The following is a 21,651-nucleotide window of genomic DNA, read 5'->3' as shown; positions in this document are numbered from 1 at the left end:
TCTCTTACTTTGCGGGCATATTATTGACTGCTGAGCCACCAGAGAGGTAAGTTCCCCTAAAGATGTCATCTTTGATTATCTAGGACCACCAGTAATTTCCTAAGAGCATAACTGGTTTTTTCCTTTCTCTATAATCTCAAATGCTTGATTGGCCTGAGAAGCCCAGCAAAGAAACTGAATTTGCAGATGGATATAGCATATTTTGCATAAATCAAGTTTAATATGAATCTACAATTCTACTAAGTGCAAATGTCTCTGCATATATTTATACCAGTAGTTGGTAATCATTCATCTTAACTTCACAATGGTTATTCTTTTTATTTCTAGGTGTGCCAAGGAATCTGCACATAAAGACTTTAAAAAGGCAGTTGGTGCCTTTTCTGTAACTTACGATCCAGAAAATTATCAGCTCGTGGTTTTGGTGAGTGTTTCTGAGTTGTCTATTTTGGTGTGCTTCATTTAGGGCATTTGCTTTGATCATAACTTTTTTTTTTTTTTTTTTAAATATCCTTCAGTCCATCAGTGAGGTCACCTCAAAGCGAGCACACATGCTGATTGACATGCACTTTCGGAGTCTGCGCACTAAGCTGTCTCTGATACTGAGAAATGAAGAAGCCAGTAAGCAGCTGGAGGTATGTGGTTTTCCCTAGCGATGCTTGTAAGGCTATCTAGAAATGATAACTGTGTGGTTACAAAACATGACTTTGGGCAGCTTGTCCTTTGTTTATTGTTCTTAGCAATTCCTTGTATTCTATATTTTAAAAAGTTAAATTGTACAATGCATAATCATACTAAAATTTTTATGCCTGAGGTTTCAGAATTAAGCAGCAGTTTATGTATGTTAAGGAACTTCTGGCCAACTCACTTTTTGCTAGAAGTTCATCAAAGCTGCTAATAAAGTGAAGCAATGCTGCTCCCATGTAACATGTTATCATTAAAGTACTAGAGAGTATTTAAATATCTAATCATATTCCTTTCATTATGTATGTTTATCTCTGTTTAAAAGGGTATAGAACTTCTTCATTCTAATTGGTTGTCACTCTTTAAAACTCCTGTCTTCAGATTCCTGCCAGAGGCTCTTTCCCTAACTTACTATTTCGTCTTTTAAGGTGCATTTTATCTACTTTTATTAATCTTCCAATAATTTTCATTACCATACATTTATTTTCATTGATAACTGTTTAGTACTTCCATCCATTACCATAGAAACTAAATGGATTTTAGTTTAATGTGCCAACTCCAGTATGTAATTGTCAGATTCCAGACTTCCTCATCATTATTCATTTCATTAGAGGGAAAACACCAAGCAGTTGAAATAGTAAATAAAAAAAGGAGTTCCAGACTGCATTTGAAGAGAAAAGGTGACCACTACTAAAGGCTGTATTCTTGTAAAAGTCTGTAAAACTTGCCACCTTCCAACTTAATTGAGATTGCTGAACACCTAGCCGGAGAGGAGACATTCATATCTCCTTTTGCTCCTTTATTTTCTTTTTGGCCATGGAGGTCTATTTAATTACTTTTTACTCTCATTCTTTCTTGATGTCCCTGTGTTCACAAGTTTGTGGTTTCTTTAGTGATTCTCTCATAGCTTTTAGGCCAGAACAGCCTCCTTACTTTCATTGTGAGTAATATGGAAATATACTCATTTACCTCTTCTTAAACATCTGATTCTTCTTAAATGATCTGTTATCATAACTTTGGCTTATCATTTATCAGTGAATTATCAGTGAAAAGAATGAACCAGGTGAATCAACCAGGAGTCAAAAAACATGACCTCTTGAAAAGTCCTAGGAATATTTGATTCACTTTTTTACTCTAATCTACAAAAAGGATTTTATACTTTTAAAATTGTTTATAGTAGTTAACATTCATTCAGATTATCAGGTATGTTTGAATAATGAGAAACTAGTGTGCATGCCTATCTTTCCTCACTACTAATATTAAAGAGATCCACATATTCAGATAAGAAATTTCCATTTTTCAACATGAGCCACTAATATGTTTGGTTTTCATTAATGGCATGCTAGAACTAAACATTAAATTTTGGTAATACTGATGATACTATCTAAAGAGAGTGATTATCCACAAGTTTTGGGGTGTCAGTATAATGTAGTTAAGTCATCACTGAATATAAAGAATTCATCATACTTGTGGATCCAGATCACAAGGTCTTACAGACTCTGATCTTGTTTTAGGTTGCAGACAGATATGTAAGATAAGTTGTAAATCTCTGACTTTGTAATTATTCAGTTTAATGTACCAACAATTTTTATGATTCCTTTACTCAGGTTTGGGGGTGGTGGTAGGAGGGTGTCCTTTTAATGTTCATCAGAGAGGTATCTAAACCCACAGTATCTAGTGATGTTATATAAATGGCACCATTTCTAGAAAAATATACACACCAATATCCTTTAATAAAATGAAATGAATACAGTGTTCTGTGAAGATGGTATTTAAAATTTTTTTTTACTTAATATTGAGTCTGTCAGACCCAGTGAGCTGGTTTTTATTTGGGAACAGTTGATCTGCTTCTTAATTATTACATTGATGTCACTGGTTAACTAAGGCAGCCTTGCAAATAGGTTTTCAAAGGTTACCTTGGAAAAATGTCAACAAGCCCTTTCCTATTAACAAAAATATATCAAATGACATAGACCTTTAGTAACCTAAAAAGTACTTAAGCTGTGCAAAATATTTTCTTAAACCTGTTAGTTTCCAATAGAAACTGATACACAGGGTCAAGATGATTTACATGGCTGACCTAAATACAGTTGTCTTAATAGTTGATAAAGCATACTAATCAGATGTGCATTTCTCTTCAGAGTTCAAGGCAGCTTGCCTCAAGGTTTCATGAACAGTTTGTTGTACGAGAAGATCTAATGGGTCTAGCTATTGGTACTCATGGTGCTAATATTCAGCAAGCTAGAAAGGTACCTGGGGTCACTGCTATTGATCTAGATGAAGATACCTGCACATTTCATATTTATGGGGAGGTAAATATTTTACTAAATAGTTTTTTCTAAAATAAAAACAATATTTCAGATAGCTCATCTTCTGTTGATTTAAACCTTTTCCCCATTTTGATTAGGATCAGGATGCAGTGAAAAAGGCTCGAAGCTTTCTTGAATTTGCTGAAGATGTCATACAAGTTCCAAGGAACTTAGTAGGTGAGTCACAAATTGCTTTTGACACGCACTACAAAAACAAGTTAGGTAAATAACTTATTTATGCTCATAGAATTCCATTTTCACTCATTGTGGAGTCATTTAGCTGAAGCTTAGTCTTTGAAATAGAGTCTATTGCTGCAGTATACAAAAAAATATTTGGTTAAATACACTCAAAGATTACATTTTCAGAAGGCATACAAAAGATACTGCTTTGCTAGTTCAAACCTACTGGTTCCTGGAAGGATAAGTTTTGCACAGCCTTTTCGCTGTATATATTTATATGTTAAATAATGTTTTTTCAAAATGAATGCCATTTGGGGCCTTTTTATAATTTAGAGTAGATTGGTATTTGATCTCTCTAATGGGGCTATAAAATTAACAGTTACCTCAGCGTTGAAGATCTGAATATAGGTTATTTAAATCTAATAAATTCCAAAGCTAGAAGTAATTCTGAATGTCTCTTGGGCTTTCTGCAACATCAGCTGTAATTCTTCATTTTGACTTGAGTTTGTTTCATGACCATCACAATCATGTGTAAATAACATAGGAGCTCTCCACCCGTGCTCTTCAATAGTGCAGTTATCTTTAGTAAAATCTATCAGCAAAGTGGAATTTTATCAGAATACTGCATATGTTTTAAATTTATCAATAAAATTGGGACATACTACATTTAAAAAATATTTTTGCTGCTGCTAAGTCACTTCAGTCACGTCTGACTCTGTGTGACCCCATAGACGGCAGCCACCAGGCTCCCCCATCCCTGGGATTCTCCAGGCAAGAACACTGGAGTGGGTTGCCATTTCTTCCTCCAGTGCATGAAAGTGAAAAGTGTAAGTCAAGTCGCTCAGTCATGTCCGACTCTTCGCAACCTCATGGACTACAGCCTACCAGGCTCCTCCATCCATGGGATTTTCCAGACAAAGTACTGGAGTGGGGTGCCATTGCCTTCTCCAAAAAAACATTTTTAACTTTGGCTAATTACAAAAAGTAATGCATGCCCTTTGGAAGGTTTAAAAGAGAAAATAAGGACTCTGCATTTTCTTCACATACTTTCACTTCTACTTAGCTTGCTGTTTTTGTCAGCATAGAATTGTAAACATCTTCCTATGCCATTGTAAAAACACTTAGAATAGTATTTTTCACCCAAAGAAAATCAGTTTGAGGATAAAGTGTAAATACTAGTGAAATAATGCAGAATTATTTTCTCAACTATATACTACATACAGTCAACTAAAGAGCATGATGATGTAATGTCACTGCCAGTTGTGTGTATGGGAAATGTATGATTAGCACTCTCCTGATTACCTCAGGAGAAGTGGGCTTGTGAATGGTATTTTTTCCTCTTATTTACAGATTGTCAAGCAGTTGCATACATTTTATAGTTAGAATGAAAGTGAAAGTGTTAGTCACTCAGTCGTGTCCTACTGTTTGTGACCCCATGGACTGTAGCCAGCCAGGCTCCTCTGTCCATGGTATTTTCCAGGCAAAAATACTGGAGTAGATTGCCATTTCCTTCTCCAGGGGATCTTCCCAACCCAGGGATTGAACCCGGGTTTCCTGCATTGCAGGCAGTCTTTACTGTCCGAGCCACCAGGGAAGCCTTGGGGTCACAGAGTCAGAAGCGACTGAGTGACTAACACAACAATAACAATGGAACTGAAATTAATTATATTTTGCTCCTTTTATTCAGTAAAGTGTTTTCTAAAAACCTATCACTCAAAGTGCTAAAAAATCAGATTTCAAACAAGATATCTCTTATTTCCCACAAACTTTTCTAATAATTTGCTTGTTCTTCACCCATTTTGACATTGAATTTAATTGTTCAGTCGTAGTTAATACACAGGATATATATATTTATATAAATACATAAAATTGTATATATCCTATCTATCTATATATAGGATTGTTAAGATATTAGTAGAAACATGTGCCAAAATCTCCTTTTTCCTTTTGCTAACTCATTTAAAAGACCTTTATTAAAATCAGCATCAATTCATGAAAATGTGCTACAGATTTAAAGAAAAAAAAAATGGGAAGACTCCATGTAACTTCCCTCCTCCTTCTTTCCCTTTTCATTTGAGGGGAAGAACAACAGAAATAATTGCAGAAACACCTAGGTCAGGAGTCCTGATTTAGTGTGTCAGTTCTTTTCCCTGATCACTGACCAGGCAGAAGAGGTTGTGGGGGTAAATGAGACTGGCACACACAGCAGGAATACCAAGGCTATTCTGATTTGATGAACCACAAGGTCTTGCTTTGAGAAGGCTTTCCCTGCATTTTTATCTAGGATTGGCTCAGCAAATTTTCATTCCTGTTTTTTTCCTTTATTGTTGTTCAGTCGCTAAATCATGTTTTAACTCTTTGTGACCCCATGGACTGCAGCACGCCAGGTTTCCCCATCCTTCCACAATGGACGTGAGTTTGAGCAAGCTCTGGGAGGTGGTAAAGGACAGGGAAGGCTGGCAAGCTGCAATTCATGGGCTCGGAAAGAGTCAGACATGACTGAACAACTAAACAACATGTCCACTGAGTCAGTGATGCCATCCAACCATCTCATCCTCTGTCTCCCCCTTGATCTTTCCCAGAATCAGGATATCTTCCAGTGAGTGGGTTCTTTGCATCAGGTGGCCAAAGTTTTAGAACTTCAGTCCTTCCAATGAATATTCAGGGTTGATATCCTTTAGGATTTCATTTAGGAATTCTTTAGGATCCCCATCCCTACCTTAGATGAAGTAGTGGGGCAAACCCATTTATGGGCATGGCCAGCTCAGCTTGCTTTAAGTACCTGGAAGTGCCCTTGCAATTGGATGTAATTCGTATGTAGATTTCTACAATCAGTTGTTTTTAGTATTTGGAATGTCTTGTTTTGCTGGCTCTGAAAGCAGTCATTTCCCAGCTAGGTATATGATTAAATTTTTTAAAGTGAGAGAGATTTGAGTGCCTCTCCATTGCTGGTGTTTGAAGTCTTCAGAGTTTTAACAGATGATACGATAAAACTTAATCTGGAACTGGTTTTAAACTTTTTCATTGTGGTTTTAAGCTAAAGTGTGATTTCTTAATCTTTTATTCTGTAACTAATCACCTTCTAGCATACTAGTTTAATTTGTGAGTCACGCACAAGAGTAGTAGTCCACTAACACATTGGCCTGAAGAATGTGTACTTCTAGATGAATGTATAGCTGCTTATGGGCTTCCCTGGTGGCTCAGATGGCAAAGAATATGCCTGCAATGCAGGACATCAGGGTTCGATCCCTGGGTTGGGAAGATCCCCCTGGAGGAAGGATGGCTACCCCCTCCAGTACTCTTGCCTGGAGAATCCCATGGACAGAGGAGCCTGGCGGGCTACAGTCCATGGGGTCCCAAAGAGTCGGACACAACTGAGCGACTAAGCAGCAGCAGCAGCATAGCTGCTTATGCCGCTTTTAGAGTGTCTTATAAATGTGCCGTATAAAATTCTAAAAATATTTGCCATGGGCAAAGAAGCAGGTGTAAATCAGATACAGATAGGATTGAAATTGTGAAATAAGCAATTGTATTTTCTATTATTTATCCTTTTCGTTAATTCTTTTTATAGAGCTTTGCAGAAAGAAGGATACACACCACTCTATCTGAACATTTAAAGTGTGCCCTTGTATGCCAAATAAGAGCATATTTTGAACTGCCTTAAAAATGCAAAATTATCCTGACAGTTCACAAGTTATGACTCAATTCATACCAGACCAAAGGAGTTTGAACTGTGATGACTTCATAGAATGAAAAACTGTGTTTGTTTGTTTGTTTTTGAAAAAAAGTCTCTGTTTTGGTTTTGAGATACAATTCAAATTTTATACATATATAAAATGTTATAGTTTACAGTAGGGTGTGCTTACTGGTTTGAGGTGTGTGATTTTAAAACCAAACATGAATTATTCATTTTTTAACTTAGGCAAAGTAATAGGAAAAAATGGAAAACTGATTCAAGAGATTGTGGACAAGTCAGGAGTTGTGAGGGTGAGAATTGAGGCTGAAAATGAGAAAAATGTTCCACAAGAAGAGGTATGTTTCTAGTGCATGTTTCTGGTTTGTCTAATAAAGTCTTTTATTTGACACAGTAACTTAGAGGCCTCTAATATGCACATAATGTGAATGTAAAACCTCTGTCAGGCATGCCAGCTAATTGGAGTTATAGATGACGGCCTCTTTCTAGTCTCTGATGCTGTGATTGTGTATTAGTCCCTTTAACTCCTTAAGTCTTATTTCTAGATTTTTAGCATGGGCCATCACAAATGTAAAAACAAAATCTGAAGCACACTTCAAATCACTTAAGTTACTGGTAGAGACAAAATTGGGACACTAATTAGGTTTTTGGCTTTCATCTTTTGGCTTTTTTAGTTTGTATGTTTGTGTTTGTATTGCCTTACATTTTTTGAAGTATTTGGGATGGAGGAGGTGAGGGCGTGCTCTTCTATACAATGATACTGTTTAAAATAAAATCCTTCCAAATTGCCATAATTTTCATATGTTGTCTAGTCTTTGCTTTTGTGAAAGGTTCTTTTAACTGCAATCTGTGTGCATTTTTATTGCACAGTTTTTGCATTCTCTAAGTTTGTTTACCAAAACTGTCTATAATAGTTTCTGTTCTTAAAAAAGATGATCATTGATACAATAATGGTGCTAAGTAAAATTTTTAAAATGGATCCTTTTTTTCCTCTTTTATGTTTTGTGTTTTTCACCAAGGAAATGATGCCACCAAATTCCCTACCTTCCAGTAACTCAAGGGTTGGACCTATTCCCTCAGAAGATAAAAAACATACAGATATAAAGGAAAACAGCACTCACTTTTCACAACCTAACAGCACAAAAGTCCAGAGGGTAAGAAATAATTGTCACTTGGAATTATACTGTAAGTAATTTCTTTGCCCCAAATGTCACAGTTGTTGTTTTGGGTATGTTGTCTGGTTAGGCTTATAGGCTATTCATGCTATATCTGTTTCAGATCTGATTGCCAGCTAACAAGATATTACAGACCAATGAGATAATTACTTTTCAGTTTATTCACAGTGACAAATCTTATGCTGTAAACATAAAATATGGGGTTGCATTTAGTGGTCACATTTTTCTTTTGAGGGTGGACTTTCATTTTTTCATGCTCTAGCTCTTGAAATTTTGCAGGTTATAATATATCCAAATGTACCTTCTGTTAGATGCATAAATTGTTACCTAAAGCCATATTTTTAAACTGACTTTCAATATTTGAACTAACCGAATTGTTTAGAAACGAATTTAGAAGTCCTACAGTGAAAGTCCTGCGTTCAGGCTTCTGTGTATCATTTGTTATAGTTAATGACATCACTTGCATTCCTTATACTGCTTTAGGTGTTAGTGGTTTCATCCATTGTAGCAGGGGAATCCCAGAAACCTGAACTCAAGGCTTGGCAGGTAGGAAACCATTCCTTGAAAAATACATTTTAATTTTATATTTTAATGTTTATTCCCCTTGTTAAGAAAGACTTTCAAATGATCATCAGAATTGGGGCATGGTGGAGGTGTGTCTGTGGGTTTTTTTGCTCCATTGCCCTGGGGAGAAAGCTGATACTCCTTCCTGTTGCTTACAAGGCCTTTTTTTCACAGCCACCTGACCAATATCATCTCTTACCACTCCTCTTCCTTGCACTGGAGAGAGGCTTGAGCCATACTTAGAGTTGTCCAAACACTGCTGTCTACTGCTTGTTGCTCCTAGATACATGCATATGCTTCCTCTGCCAGAAGCCCTCTGTTTTCTCCAGCTTGCCACCTTGCTGTGGGCTTATTCCATGTGCCTCTTTCCTTGTGTACTTGCCATCAGGTCCCTCCCCCTGAGCTCAAGAGCCTTTCCCCCCTTTGATAATCTGATGTGGTCATCCCTGTCTGTAGCACTTAGCACATAGATGTTTACTTGTTTTATCCTTACATTGTTAGTTTCTTGAGGGCATGCCGCCTCATCTGGCCTGTATGAACTGTTGATGGGAAGAAAAGTTATGAGTAACAAGAGATTAAAAGCGAAAATAGCATTTTATAAAGAGAAATGTAACTGCAAGTGGATTGGACATTCCTCTGTGCGGGGGAGTCCAGTTCTCATCCCAGATCAGGGAATCACTTTTTCCTGGTATCTACATTGAAGGTCACTGTTCTGCTCTTGCCTTTCTTTGTCTTAACTATTCTGGTCCACTAGTGCTGTGCTTAATAGAGTGGCACTTGGGTACATCATCAGTTTGGAAATGTTGAAAGATAATTTTGCTTTTCACTATTTGCTTCAAAGTTGATCAGCTAAATCTGTGGCATTAAAGCTTATTTTGATAGTATGTGATCCAAGGAGCAGGGCATAGCATTTCATCATAGGGCATTTTGGAAAATAATATGGTTAACTGCTTTGTAAGAAAGTCAGTTGGGGAAAAAAACTCAACAGTCAAAAATGTTTTTGACAAAAAAAGATCTGGGTCATAGGCCTGATTAATTCCATAGTTCATTCGGTGAAAAAAAGAAGCCCATACGTTTTCAGTGGCACCTGATTCTTCAGGTGGTTCTAGTTACTAGGAAGCAATGACTTGCCTACCAGACGGATGCCAGTTTGCAAGCAATATTTCCTAATTATTCAGTCTTGTACCCTCTGAACAGCCATGTTCATGTGGAAGGAAAAAGAAAAAAACCTATTCCAACCCCACATACGTTTAAGGTGCTATATACTGAGTGCAAGCAAACAAAAGCAGCCTAGCAGTACCAACACCTATTGAACAAATGCTCTTTTTAAAAGAGTGATACTTGCTAAGTTTCTTGGCTTCTTTCACCTAGAAAATTCTAATATATCTACATCAAAACTACTGTGTACTTTTCTTTAGTCACTTGTGACTATCAGTAACCATGAGAATTTCATCAGTAGTGAAATACTGAATTATTCTCAGCTTTGAAGGTCATAATTGCCAGCTGTTAGTTTACAGAACTGGCCTGCTGCTGCTGCTGCTAAGTCGCTTCGGTCGTGTGTGACTCTGTGCGACCCCACAGACGGCAGCCCACCAGGCTCCCCTGTCCCTGGGATTCTCCAGGCAAGAACACTGGAGTGGGTTGCCATTTCCTTCTCCAATGCATGAAAGTGAAAAGTGAAAGTGAAGTCGCTCAGTCGTGTCCGACCCTCAGCGACCCCATGGCCTGCAGCCCACCAGGTTCCTCCGTCCATGGGATTTTCCAGGCAAGAGTACTGGAGTGCAAGAGTACAAAAGTACTGGAGTACTGGTGCCATTGCCTTCTCCGACAGAACTGGCCTAGGCTTCCCTATAACTTGCCGCAAGAAACAATTTTTTTCCCCCTCATTTCTACTGATGAGCTAGAAGTACACATTTTTAGTATACTTGTTTTTCAAAAAATCTATCCTTAAAGTTGTATCATAGGGAGATCAAACTTTCTTAATGGTTCAGTCCTTTACAATGTTCAGAGTACATTATATTGAAATGTTAAATTTTATGTTCATGAATATGCCCAGTTTCCCCCCTCTCACAGAATAATTACTAAGTGCACATTAATTTAGCCTAACTCTTTTTGTTTGTCTCTTATTTGTACTCTGTTGACTTGGTTAGCAAAGTTGATTTAGTTTTTATTTTTGTGCCCTAGTATCTAATTTTAATTTGGAATTTTGTCTAAATAAAACCTGTAGTAATTTAATAAGAGTATTTTAAAGTACTCATTTTGTTTATGTGTCTTATTTTCAAACTTGTATAATTTTGAGTTACATAATTTATAAGCTTGCCAGCATTTAATAGTGTTTAAATCGTAGTAACCCTGATGCATTTAATGGTTGCTATGTTGATCTGTCCTTATACACAGGAGATGTGTAAAACATACTAACTACTCTTGTTTTTATGCATTTCATATTTTCAACAAACTTTTCTGTACCTACCGTTTGTCAGATCCTGTGCTAGGGATTTAGTCATTATTTGCATATTTCAGATTGTAATTCATCATTAATTTTATAAGATTATTGTTGTCATTTCTATTTCAGGGTATGGTACCATTTGTTTTTGTGGGAACAAAAGACAGCATCGCTAATGCCACTGTTCTTTTGGATTATCATCTGAACTATTTAAAGGTGAGAACAGGAAGAACTTTAACTTTGAATCTTTTTGCGCTAAAATAGAAATACTCCATAGTAAATCTTAACACAATTAAGATTTCTTCTAGCCTGTACATGATAATGAAAGACCTATAAAAGATAAAACAAAAAAACTCATTTTGTTTAGCTTATTGTGTTCTTTCTGAAAACACAAGTCAGTTTTCCATCATTTAAAGAATCAGTATCCCCATTCTGAAGAAATTTCCCTATTTCCCATTATTCTTCTGTTAAACCCTCATATCCACTTTAGACAATCCTGTCTAAAATCCTTTTCATCCCATTGATCCTTTCTAGCCCTTGAGAGTTTTTTCCAGGCCAAATTTTATGTCTGTAACACTTGCTTTGTTGTCCCCTTTATGTCATTTATCAGGAATAGCCCAGAGTTTCATGAAGTCCTCTGTTTAAATGTGTACCCTTCATAATTTTCTCTATACTCCGTTTTACAAACTAGAAGCAATTTATGTCTCCTTGTATAAATGCTCATTTTAGTTGGTATTTGTACCACTGTGCCTACTCCAGCTTAGAATCTGGAAAGCAGGAACCAGGAGGCTGCAGGGCATACCAGTAAAAGCAGTGGATTGGCAGTCCAGCACTTGATGGTAGTCTTCTGCCATGACCAGCTCTGTGTCTGTAGGCAAATCACCTCCCTAGACTAGGTGTTTTTTAAAATTTATTTTGGTCAACTGTTCTGTAATTCAACAAAATAGAATTTTACCAATGTCACTTTTATAATTCCATCTTTGTATCCACATGTATCAGAAACATACTGTAACGGGTACTAAATATTATTTTTAAAGTAATCCAACTTTCTGTTGTATTTATGAGGCTATCCTGTTAAGAATTTTTCTGCTGACTTCTTAAATAAAATGAAGCAATTTATAGTTACATGTAAATAAGGAAGAAAAACATAATAGCTAGGCACTTCTTATCCTTCTTATGGTGGTCAATTAATAATTGAAAATGGAGAGGTTTCATCCAGCAAGGTTTGTGTGGGTAGGATACCCCATTGATTTGCTTATTCACTTTTGTTTTAAAGTGTGTCTTACGTGTAATCTGTTGTATGTGTTTTTCTTCCTATTCTTAGCTTAAATAATGTTGAAGACCTGGAAATTTAAGGTTGCATTATGTCAGTCCCTTGTTCTTTTAACCAGTGTTCTTTAGATCTTTTGATTTATTCTTCACAATTGAATATCTTTTTGGATTATTAGCAGCTGTCCTGTTGCCATGCTTCCCATCACCAGATCTTCCCTTGAGTGGGCTTGGCGTCTCTCACCAAGTGATGACTGCTTTGCCCCCATGGGATAACCTGGACTACCATTCTGTTTTGCAAGATCCACCCATTCCATGAGCTATAACTGTACTTTTGGAGTAAGCCACTCACTCAGCGGCAGTCTCTCCTTTAATTAAGTCCTTTGTAAAACAATGTCTGGTTCAGAGCACAGATGGCACTCATCTAGATCCTTACCTGCCCTTTTCCTGAAACTGCTATACTAAGATTTTAAGAACTTAGCTTTACAGGGGCTTCCCCAGTGACTGTTCATGTGGACAGTCCCTATGATTGACTCTGCTTGACTGAGACACCCAACCACTACTCTAGTTGTGGATCCAGTTCCCTGCAGCTAGTAAATCGATGTTTATGAATAAATTGGAAGGAGAAGGGTTAGAACTGAGACATCATCTGGTTTTGACAGAACCTAGCATATTGGAAGCATTGTGTGTGAGGGTCTATTAGTGGACCCCAGGTATATATTTTGATCAATTAACTTTATACTGTTCATCATACTTGTTTTAGCAGAGTTGTAGTCTTTAAGAGGTTTTCAAGGCATGATATCCAACTTTTTGGGTTAACTGTTAGATAGTTCCTGTTCTTTGAAAGTAGAAGATGGCCCACATTCAGTGTTTTATTAATTAAGATTATTTACAATGTGTGATTTTTAAGCTTAGCTGGTTAAGTCTTAAATGTCATTTATCTGTATTCATACATTTTAGAGTTGTTTTATTCAATAACCTATTATCAAGAAGTCCCCAAACTACCATATTTGTGCCTTAGCAGATCTATTGGATAATATTGCCAAATTAAATAACTTTAAATTCTGTCAGTATAATTTTAATGCTGAGTATTTTTGTTATATCTCTTAATTCTAGACATCAATAATACGTTACCTATAGTAATTTTCTTTTTAAGGAGACCGTTCGATTTCCTGATAATTCTGTGTAACAGTGTTTACTATAAACTTAGAGCTGAAATTGAAATATTTCCAGTATACTTTTTATCTGATGAAAAGGAGAAAGGTTTTGTTAAGTAAAATGTCAAATTATTTTTACTGTTATCTTGTATATTTTAAATAGGAAGTAGACCAGTTGCGTTTGGAGAGATTACAAATTGATGAGCAGTTGCGACAGATTGGAGCTAGTTCTAGACCACCACCAAATCGTACAGATAAGGAAAAAGGCTATGTGACTGATGATGGTCAAGGACTGGGTCGAGGTAGTAGACCTTACAGAAATAGGGGGCACGGCAGACGCGGTCCTGGATATACTTCAGGTACAAACTAAGCATTTTACTCAGTAACTTTATCTGTTCCTAGACTTAATAGCTGCTAATCTCTAATATTCATTAGAACTCCATTATAACAATTTCTCACTACATGGTTTCCAATTCACAGTGGGTCAAATTGTGTTGCAAGACACATAGAGTGAAAAACCTGATAATAACCCATAGAGTTCACAGGGCAGGTGTGAGTTCTGTCCACAGTGTGACTGGGGATAAATCTGCTTAAGCCCTTGTATGCTAATGCTTTTCCTAAGGCCTTTCCTGATTTTATTACTATATAGCCAAAACATTTTTTCATTTGTGTACTGTGGCTCATGTTTTGTCAGGCATGTGCTGGTCATACTTGCTGGATGGACTGTGTAAATCAGGGGTCTGCATCCTGTGGCTCATAAGGTGATTTTGAGTGGCATGGCCAAAGTCAGCCCTAGGCAAAGTCAAGAAGTAGGCGAAGCTTCTCTTTGCCTCCCCAGCTCTTTGCTCAGTGCTTCTTTCTTCTCTCCCAGTACCTTTCACTGAACGCTGTCCCACTGCCCGTGCCTACTGTCTTGCTCAACTGTGTATCTACTATGTAACTGGCTAATGATGGTATAAGGTATAATCCATCTCACAAATATTTGCGTTTCAAAAAGGAACTCAGTAAGATGGAAAAGCCTTCAAGATCCACAGGAATGAAGCTATAATGGTGAAGCTATAATTTCTCATTAGCTCCAACAGAGGAAGAGAGAGGTAGTAGAGTTGATGTTCTGGAGTGGGGGAGAGAGCTACCTACTCCTAAGGCCAACCTTGAACCTGAGCCCTCATCCCTTTCCCAACTGTCTGTTCTTGATGCTTTGGAAGGTCCCCTCTCACCAGGAAGTTCTTTTCCCATCTCCCATCCCCTGTGTCATTAACCCACCCACTCAGGCATAATAAGTTCACTACAGTAAATTCTTTCTAATGATCAGTTATTCCTGTGGGAGTGGGAGGGAAGGTTGTGGACCAAGCATCAGACAAGCATATCCCCATTCATCGAGGTCCAGTCCCTGATCCCACAAGAGACCATTCCCTGAGATAGTAGCCACAATGGCCACCTTTGCCACTCTCTCTAAGATGACCAAAATTTGTGCATTCCCCTTTGTCCCTGGGCCAAACCTTGTTAAAAGGAACTTTCTTTCTAGAAGTTTTGTTTATCAAGGTATTGCATTTAATTGTTGTAGGCAACTTTTCCTCCAAAGAGCACAGATGTTTAAAGGAGCACAGCTGTTTAATGATGTGGCATACTCAGGTTTGAACTTAGATGGCTAATAGAATTCCTTTTTTTTAATGAGAACCAAAAATGTTTGAAACAAAAATGACCTCAAATATCATGAAAACCTTCATTTTAAACTTAAGATAATTTGTTTTACAAAATGGAAGGTGATAATATACTCTTTGGTGGGCTTATAAATTAGGAAGTGTAATGGATTACCCCCAGAAACGTCTCTGGAAGTTTCTGTTAACCTAACATTTTTTTAAGTCGGACAATGGTATATAACTTTTAACTCTCGATAGGAACTAATTCTGAAGCATCAAATGCTTCTGAAACAGAATCTGACCACAGAGATGAACTCAGTGATTGGTCATTAGCTCCAACAGAGGAAGAGAGGGAGAACTTCCTGCGCAGAGGAGACGGGCGGCGGCGTGGCGGCGGAGGAAGAGGACAAGGAGGAAGAGGACGTGGAGGCAGCTTCAAAGGTACGGAGGGTTTTTCATTTAAGAAATGAAGCTGAATTGTAACAACTGTCTGAAGTTCTATGAAAAAGCTAGGTGATTAAGTGACATACTATCAAGCCCCCATTTCTCCCATTTTGTACTGGTCACCATAAGAAAGGCTCATGTAATTAGCAATATCAGACAGGCTTCCTTACAATTTACAAACATATGAATAACCCCTGATAACTAGTTCAGCTTCTTTGGGTACTCTAAACATCATATCTAATCATTAGTTCAGGTTGACATATCACACAGTTGATGTAGGACTGTAATGGCTTAGAAATGTTTTCTGTAACGTGTGCTGCTGTGCACTAAGCCGCTTTAGTCATGTCCAGCTCTTTGCAGCCCTGTGGACTGTAACCCACCAGGCTCCTTTGTCCATGGGCTTCTCCAGACAAGAGTACTAGAGTGGGTAGCCATTTCCTTATCCAGGGGATCTTCCTGATGCAGGGATAGAACTCAGGTCTCTTATGTCTCCTGCATTGGCAGGCAGGTTCTTTGCCACTAGTGCCACCTGGATGCTAGATTATTAGACAGTGTGTAACTAAAATTGCTAGGTTGTTGATTATATTTTAGATTCTGTGATTGGTCTAAATAAATTGAGGATGTGGGAACAAAGAACTCTCCAATAGGCATGTCAGAATCAGTGACCATTGAACCTTTTAAAAATGTCCCTCTAGGAAACGACGATCACTCCCGAACAGATAATCGTCCACGTAATCCAAGAGAGGCTAAAGGAAGAACAGCAGATGGATCCCTCCAGGTAAACCTTTGTGCCTCTTTTCATCTAAATTGTGCCAGTTACAGAAGTTTGAGATTTATGTGAATTTGCTATACTATATAGGTATTTGTGAAATACTTTCTTTTCAACATTACATTTGTGGTCAATTTTAGTCCTTTATGACAAGTATACAAAGAAGATTTCTCTAGAGAATGTGCAGTCTCAGTATTTGTAAAGATTTTGACAACCACATTATGACTTCAGTACCACATAGGTGGTCCTCCCTACCCCCATTCTCCAAGGAAAGAAACATCCAGGAATGTACTGAGAGAGACTTGCATAAGCCCTGTGGAACCCACATCCCTCCTCACCAGAGTTGCAAGGATAGGGTGTTCTCTGACTGGAAAGTAAGAAAAAGAAGGTATCTAGCTCACAATAGACAGGGCTGATGACACTCGGCTAGTACATGCTGAATCAGTCAGCTGCCTATTTAGAGCCAGCCTCTTCCCTGAGAACCCATCTCATGTGGCCAGCACCTGTGCTGAACACATTGTTAACATAATTTTAAAATGAGCCCCCAAGCACGGCCAGGTACCTTGGCTGGGTGTATTGTATCTCACTTAATGTTTGAACAGTACCCTGAGGTAAGAAGTTTTATTACTCTTTTATAGATGAGTAAACTGAAGTTTAGAAAGATTGAGTCACATAGTTAGCATACACTAGAGTGATATTTCGGAGAAGGCAGTGGCACCCCACTCCAGTACTCTTGCCTGGAAAATCCCATGGATGGAGGAGCCTGGTAGGCTGGTCCATGGGGTCACTAAGAGTCAGACACGACTGAGGGACTTCACTTTCACCTTTCACTTTCATGCATTGAAGAAGGAAATGGCAACCCACTCCAGTGTTCTTGCCTGGAGAATCCCAGGGATGGGCGGAGCCTGGTGGGCTGCCGTCTATGGGGTCGCACAGAGTCGGACACGACTGAAGCGACTTAGCAGCAGCAGCAGAGTGATATTTGAACCCTGGTACCTCATTCCCAGAACACATGATCTCTTCGGCTGCTGCTTTAACTCTGAGGACTTAATCCAAGTAGTTGGGGGTCCTTTCATGACTATGGATTGGTTTGGGACCAGTACCTAAAATTAGTGAGACATAAATTTTAAGAGCAGAAACTTCATGACAGAATATTCCTTAGAATTCATAGCATTTGTAGAAAGAAAGAAAGAAATTGAAGTCGCTGAGTCATGCCCGACTCTTTGTGACCCCATGGGTAGTAGCCTGCACCAAGCTCCTCCGTCCATGGGATTTTCAAGGCAAGAAGTACTGGAGTGAGTTGCCATTTCCGTCTCCAGGGAATCTTCCCAACCCAGGGATTGAATCCAAGTCTCTCACATTGTAGACAGACGCTTTACCGTCTGAGCCACCAGGGAAGTCCTAGCATTTGTAAGTAGGTGTTAACTATTAGCTGGTGCTTAAGGATCATCACAGAAAAGATCTTAGACCTAGAGATTGATGAAATTATGTACACATGTGTTTTACACAAATGTAAAGTGTTTATGTACCAGTTTTATAATTCCCCTCTTGACAACCAAACAGTTAAAACACCCAGGACCAACAATTAAACACACTTTGAAATTCGAGTGCACCATTTTGGGGCTATAGGTAGTCCCATTTGTACTTGAAGCATATCAGTACTTTTATTAATTGTTTTAGGCCTGTGTGTCAACATTATCTTTCTTTTGTACAGCATCTACAATTGCATTAGCAGTATTTTAAGTGTTCAATGCTGGCACTTAAAATATTATATAAATCTCAGAATATTATTTTTTAAATCATACTCGACTCTGTCCTCTTCCTGGGATTCCAGTCCCACACATTAGTGTCTTCAAATTTCCCTGTACTATTCTTATTCTTCAGAGTTTAAGTTGTATGATCCTCTGACTTGCCTTACTGTAATACAAGCTACTAGAAACCAGTGTTCATATGAGGATATATAGTGTGTGTGTATATTTATGAGTATATACAGTATATGTGTATATTTATATACACACACACATATTGTAAGACAAAGGGAGCCCTTACTGTAGAAAAAGTTAATCATACTTATGATAGAAATGAAGATGTCAACTAAAGGCTAGTTAATAAGTGAGTTAAGTTATTGCTCTGGTAACATCAGAATAGGAAGACAATAATTTGTCTCTCTCCTCCTGGGTTTCATATCTTTGAAGAATAAACCATTTTTTTGAACAGACCTGTATATTTTGCATATATATTTTGCAATCCGTAATGGGAGTTCATTTTAACTATTTGTTTCTCATTGTTTTGTTCTACTTAGAAGAAGACACAGTAGGATTGTGAGTTTTTATCTAACTTTGGATGCAGTGAGATGACCAAGGTGTTCCAGTTACAGAAGAAGAGTGTTTTAGAATCATAAGCCAAATAAAGCTCCTACCTGACCTTAATTTCTCACACTTCTTCTATTCAAATCCCTTTTAACATGTGGAATATACACTTTGGGCTTAAATTTCTTGTCAGGCCAATTACAGATTACAACAGAATATGGTCTTTGTATATAACAACTATAACTTGTTTTAGATCAGAGTTGACTGCAATAATGAAAGGAGTGTCCACACTAAAACATTACAGAATACCTCCAGTGAAGGTAATCGGCTGCGCACGGGTAAAGATCGTAACCAGAGGAAGGAAAAGCCAGACACCGTGGATGGCCAGCAACCACTTGTCAATGGAGTACCCTAAACTGCATAATTCTGGAGTGATATCCCCTATACCATTTCCATAATTCTTATTCCATATTAGAAAACTTTGTTAGGCCAAAGACAAATAGTAGGCAAGGTGGCACAGGGCATGAAATGAACAATTCCGTTAAGAATTTTGCTTTTTTCACATTGGCCATAAGCAGCAATTTTCGAATTTGCACAAAATGAGGTCTTAAAATTTTTGAAACATTACTTTTAAATAATTAAGTATACTTAGCACTTCAGGACAGGATTTTCATTTGGTTTATTTTTTAAATACCACGCAGTGATATTCTTTGTTAATTTGGACCGTTTACCCTGCATTGGGTGATAACTCACTGGTATATTTCAGTTTTTCTGAATAATAGCATTTATGGTAATCATGTTAGACTTCTATTTTCAATCTCATATAGAAGTCCGTAAAATACTATGGCATTTCATGTCCTGTGTCAGTTTATGTTTTGGTCCACTTTTCCAGTATTTTAGTGGACCCTGAGATGTGTGTGATGTGACGTTTGTCATTTTCATTAGCAAAAAAAAAAAAAAAAAAAAGTTGTATGATCTGTGCCTTTTTTATATCTTGGCAGGTAGGAATATTATATTTGGATGCAGAGTTCAGGGAAGATAAGTTGGAAACACTAAATGTTAAAAGATGTAGCAAACCCTGTCAAACATTAGTACTTTATAGAAGAATGCATGCTTTCCATATTTTTTTTCTTACATAAACATCAGGTTAGGCAGTATAAAGAATAAGACTTTTGTTTTTGTTCTGTTGCACTGAAGTTTGACAAATAGTGTTATTGGAGGGATGTGTAATTTTTCTGTATAGACCGGAAAAGTAGTAACGGTCTTTTCATTTGCAAGAGGCTCAAATGTTTTCAGCTAGGAATAAATCTTCCTGGTCGAAAGTTAGTAGGATACGCCTGCTCTTTGGCCTGATGACCAGTTTTAACTTAGAGCTGTCTTTTATTTTGTCCTCCCCGAGTTTTGTGAAGTTTCTCATTTTCATTTCAAGCTTATTTGGGGGAGGTAGAAAGGTCATTTCCATGTGTGCATAATAATCCTGTGAAGTACAGGTACTTTGTCTGAGAAACATTGGAAGCAGGTTAAATGTTTTGTAAACTTTGAAATATTAGGTCTAATGTATAAGCAGAATTGGAAAGCAGACTAGGATTGGTTAACACATGAAACTTTTTTCTTTAGTTTTTTTTCCTTTTTTTTTTTTTGACATATTGGGTTTCAGTTTTGAGGGTTTTTTGTTTTTGTTTTTTTTTTTTACGAGATTTACTGAGGAAAATATGTGAAGGACCTTCACTCTAAGATGTTATATTTTTCTTAAAAAATAACTCCAAGTAGGGGTACCACTGAATCTGTACAGTGCCGTACAAACCGAAGTTCTGCCTCTGATGTCTGTTGTGAGTTTGTTTCTTTGAATTTTCATATTACGGTTACTTTTCCTTGCATACAAATAAGCATATAAAAATGGCAACAAACTGCACATGATTTCAAGAATATTAAAAAGTCTTTTAAAAGTATTGCCAAACATTAATGTTGATTTCTAGTTATTTATTCTGGGAATGTATAGTATTTGAAAACAGAAATTGGTACCTTGCACACATCATCTGTAAGCTGTTCGGTTTAAAATACTGTAGATAATTAACCAAGGTAGAATGACCTTGTAATGTAACTGCTCTTGGGCAATATTCTCTGTACATATTAGCGACAACAGATTGGATTTTATGTTGACATTTGTTTGGTTATAGTGCAATATATTTTGTATGCAAGCAGTTTCAATAAAGTTTGATCTTCCTCTGCTACACTGATGTTGATGCAATCCTTACAAATGGTTGCTTTTAAAATTTTAAGATAGGAAAAGTCTATAGAAAAGTGTTCTGTTACAAAATGTATCTGTTACCATTGGAAATTTCACATGTCATAGGAAGTTAGCCGCTATCTACCAACTTTCAAGAACTTGATCTTGTTTAATAAGGTGAAAAATACCAACAAAATGGTACAAAAGCACATTGTGCCATTACAATATGCACTAAGTCTCTTTTTTACCACAGCTGAATTCAGCAAGGCGCTAACTTGCTTAAATGTGAATTACTAACTTCTAAAACTGTAATTTGAGTCACATGTTTTCATGTGGAGTTGGAGTTGATTCATATTACAATATTTGTGTGCTAAACATGTATGTTTTTCAGTTCAAAGTCATGATGTTTTTAAAATCTTATTAAAATTTCAAAAATCTGAAGATTGTTTATCTAGATGTAAATTTTTATTAAAAAGTTGCACTTATGAAAAAGCAAAAATTTAGTCTGACAGATGTTTGTTCCTGGTCTTAAATTTCTAAATGTAACAAAACTTAGAGATGGGGGGAGGTATTAATCATGCAAAGCATATATTATGCCTTGCAAATAATCTTTGATGTGCTTCTAAAAGGCAGAAATGTAGATAATTGAAAATAATTCTATATATTCCCAGTTTGAGGATTTGAACACATTAATTACATAGGATGCTACTAAACCATGTTAAAGACATGCTCCTGTCAGTGAACACATAAACAAACATACTTGCCATTTGGAAATTATTAAATACGTCTA

General features: G+C 37.1%; 1 protein-coding gene across 19 annotated transcripts in view; it reads left to right on the top strand.

Annotated features, from left to right (window-relative positions):
- FMR1 (fragile X messenger ribonucleoprotein 1) overlaps positions 1-20,865 on the top strand; it is a 39,635-nt gene extending 18,770 nt beyond the window's left edge. Inside the window, exons 6-17 of one of the 19 annotated variants that reach the window (XM_086389851.1) lie at positions 328-421; positions 516-632; positions 2,823-2,993; positions 3,089-3,167; positions 7,093-7,202; positions 7,884-8,018; positions 8,523-8,585; positions 11,176-11,262; positions 13,636-13,831; positions 15,446-15,553; positions 16,252-16,334; positions 18,939-20,865. In XM_086389851.1, the coding sequence (XP_086245977.1) occupies positions 328-421; positions 516-632; positions 2,823-2,993; positions 3,089-3,167; positions 7,093-7,202; positions 7,884-8,018; positions 8,523-8,585; positions 11,176-11,262; positions 13,636-13,831; positions 15,446-15,553; positions 16,252-16,334; positions 18,939-19,049 (1,354 nt within the window). In that variant the 3' untranslated portion in view covers positions 19,050-20,865. Of the gene's footprint in view, positions 1-327; positions 422-515; positions 633-2,822; positions 2,994-3,088; positions 3,168-7,092; positions 7,203-7,883; positions 8,019-8,522; positions 8,586-11,175; positions 11,263-13,635; positions 13,832-14,545; positions 15,172-15,370; positions 15,554-16,251; positions 16,335-18,627 lie in introns of those variants that run through there. The other 18 variants (XM_086389847.1, XM_086389859.1, XM_086389848.1 and 15 more) reach the window with 18 other exon arrangements.
- Positions 20,866-21,651: the final 786 nt, after the last annotated feature.

The sequence above is a fragment of the Bos grunniens genome, chromosome X, assembly GCF_055505025.1.
Source record: "Bos grunniens cultivar Pamir isolate PY7600 chromosome X, Bosgru_T2T1.0, whole genome shotgun sequence".
Classification (NCBI taxonomy): Eukaryota; Metazoa; Chordata; class Mammalia; order Artiodactyla; family Bovidae; genus Bos; species Bos grunniens.
Note: the sequence above shows the minus strand (reverse complement) of the source record. Positions and strands in the feature narration are given on the sequence as shown.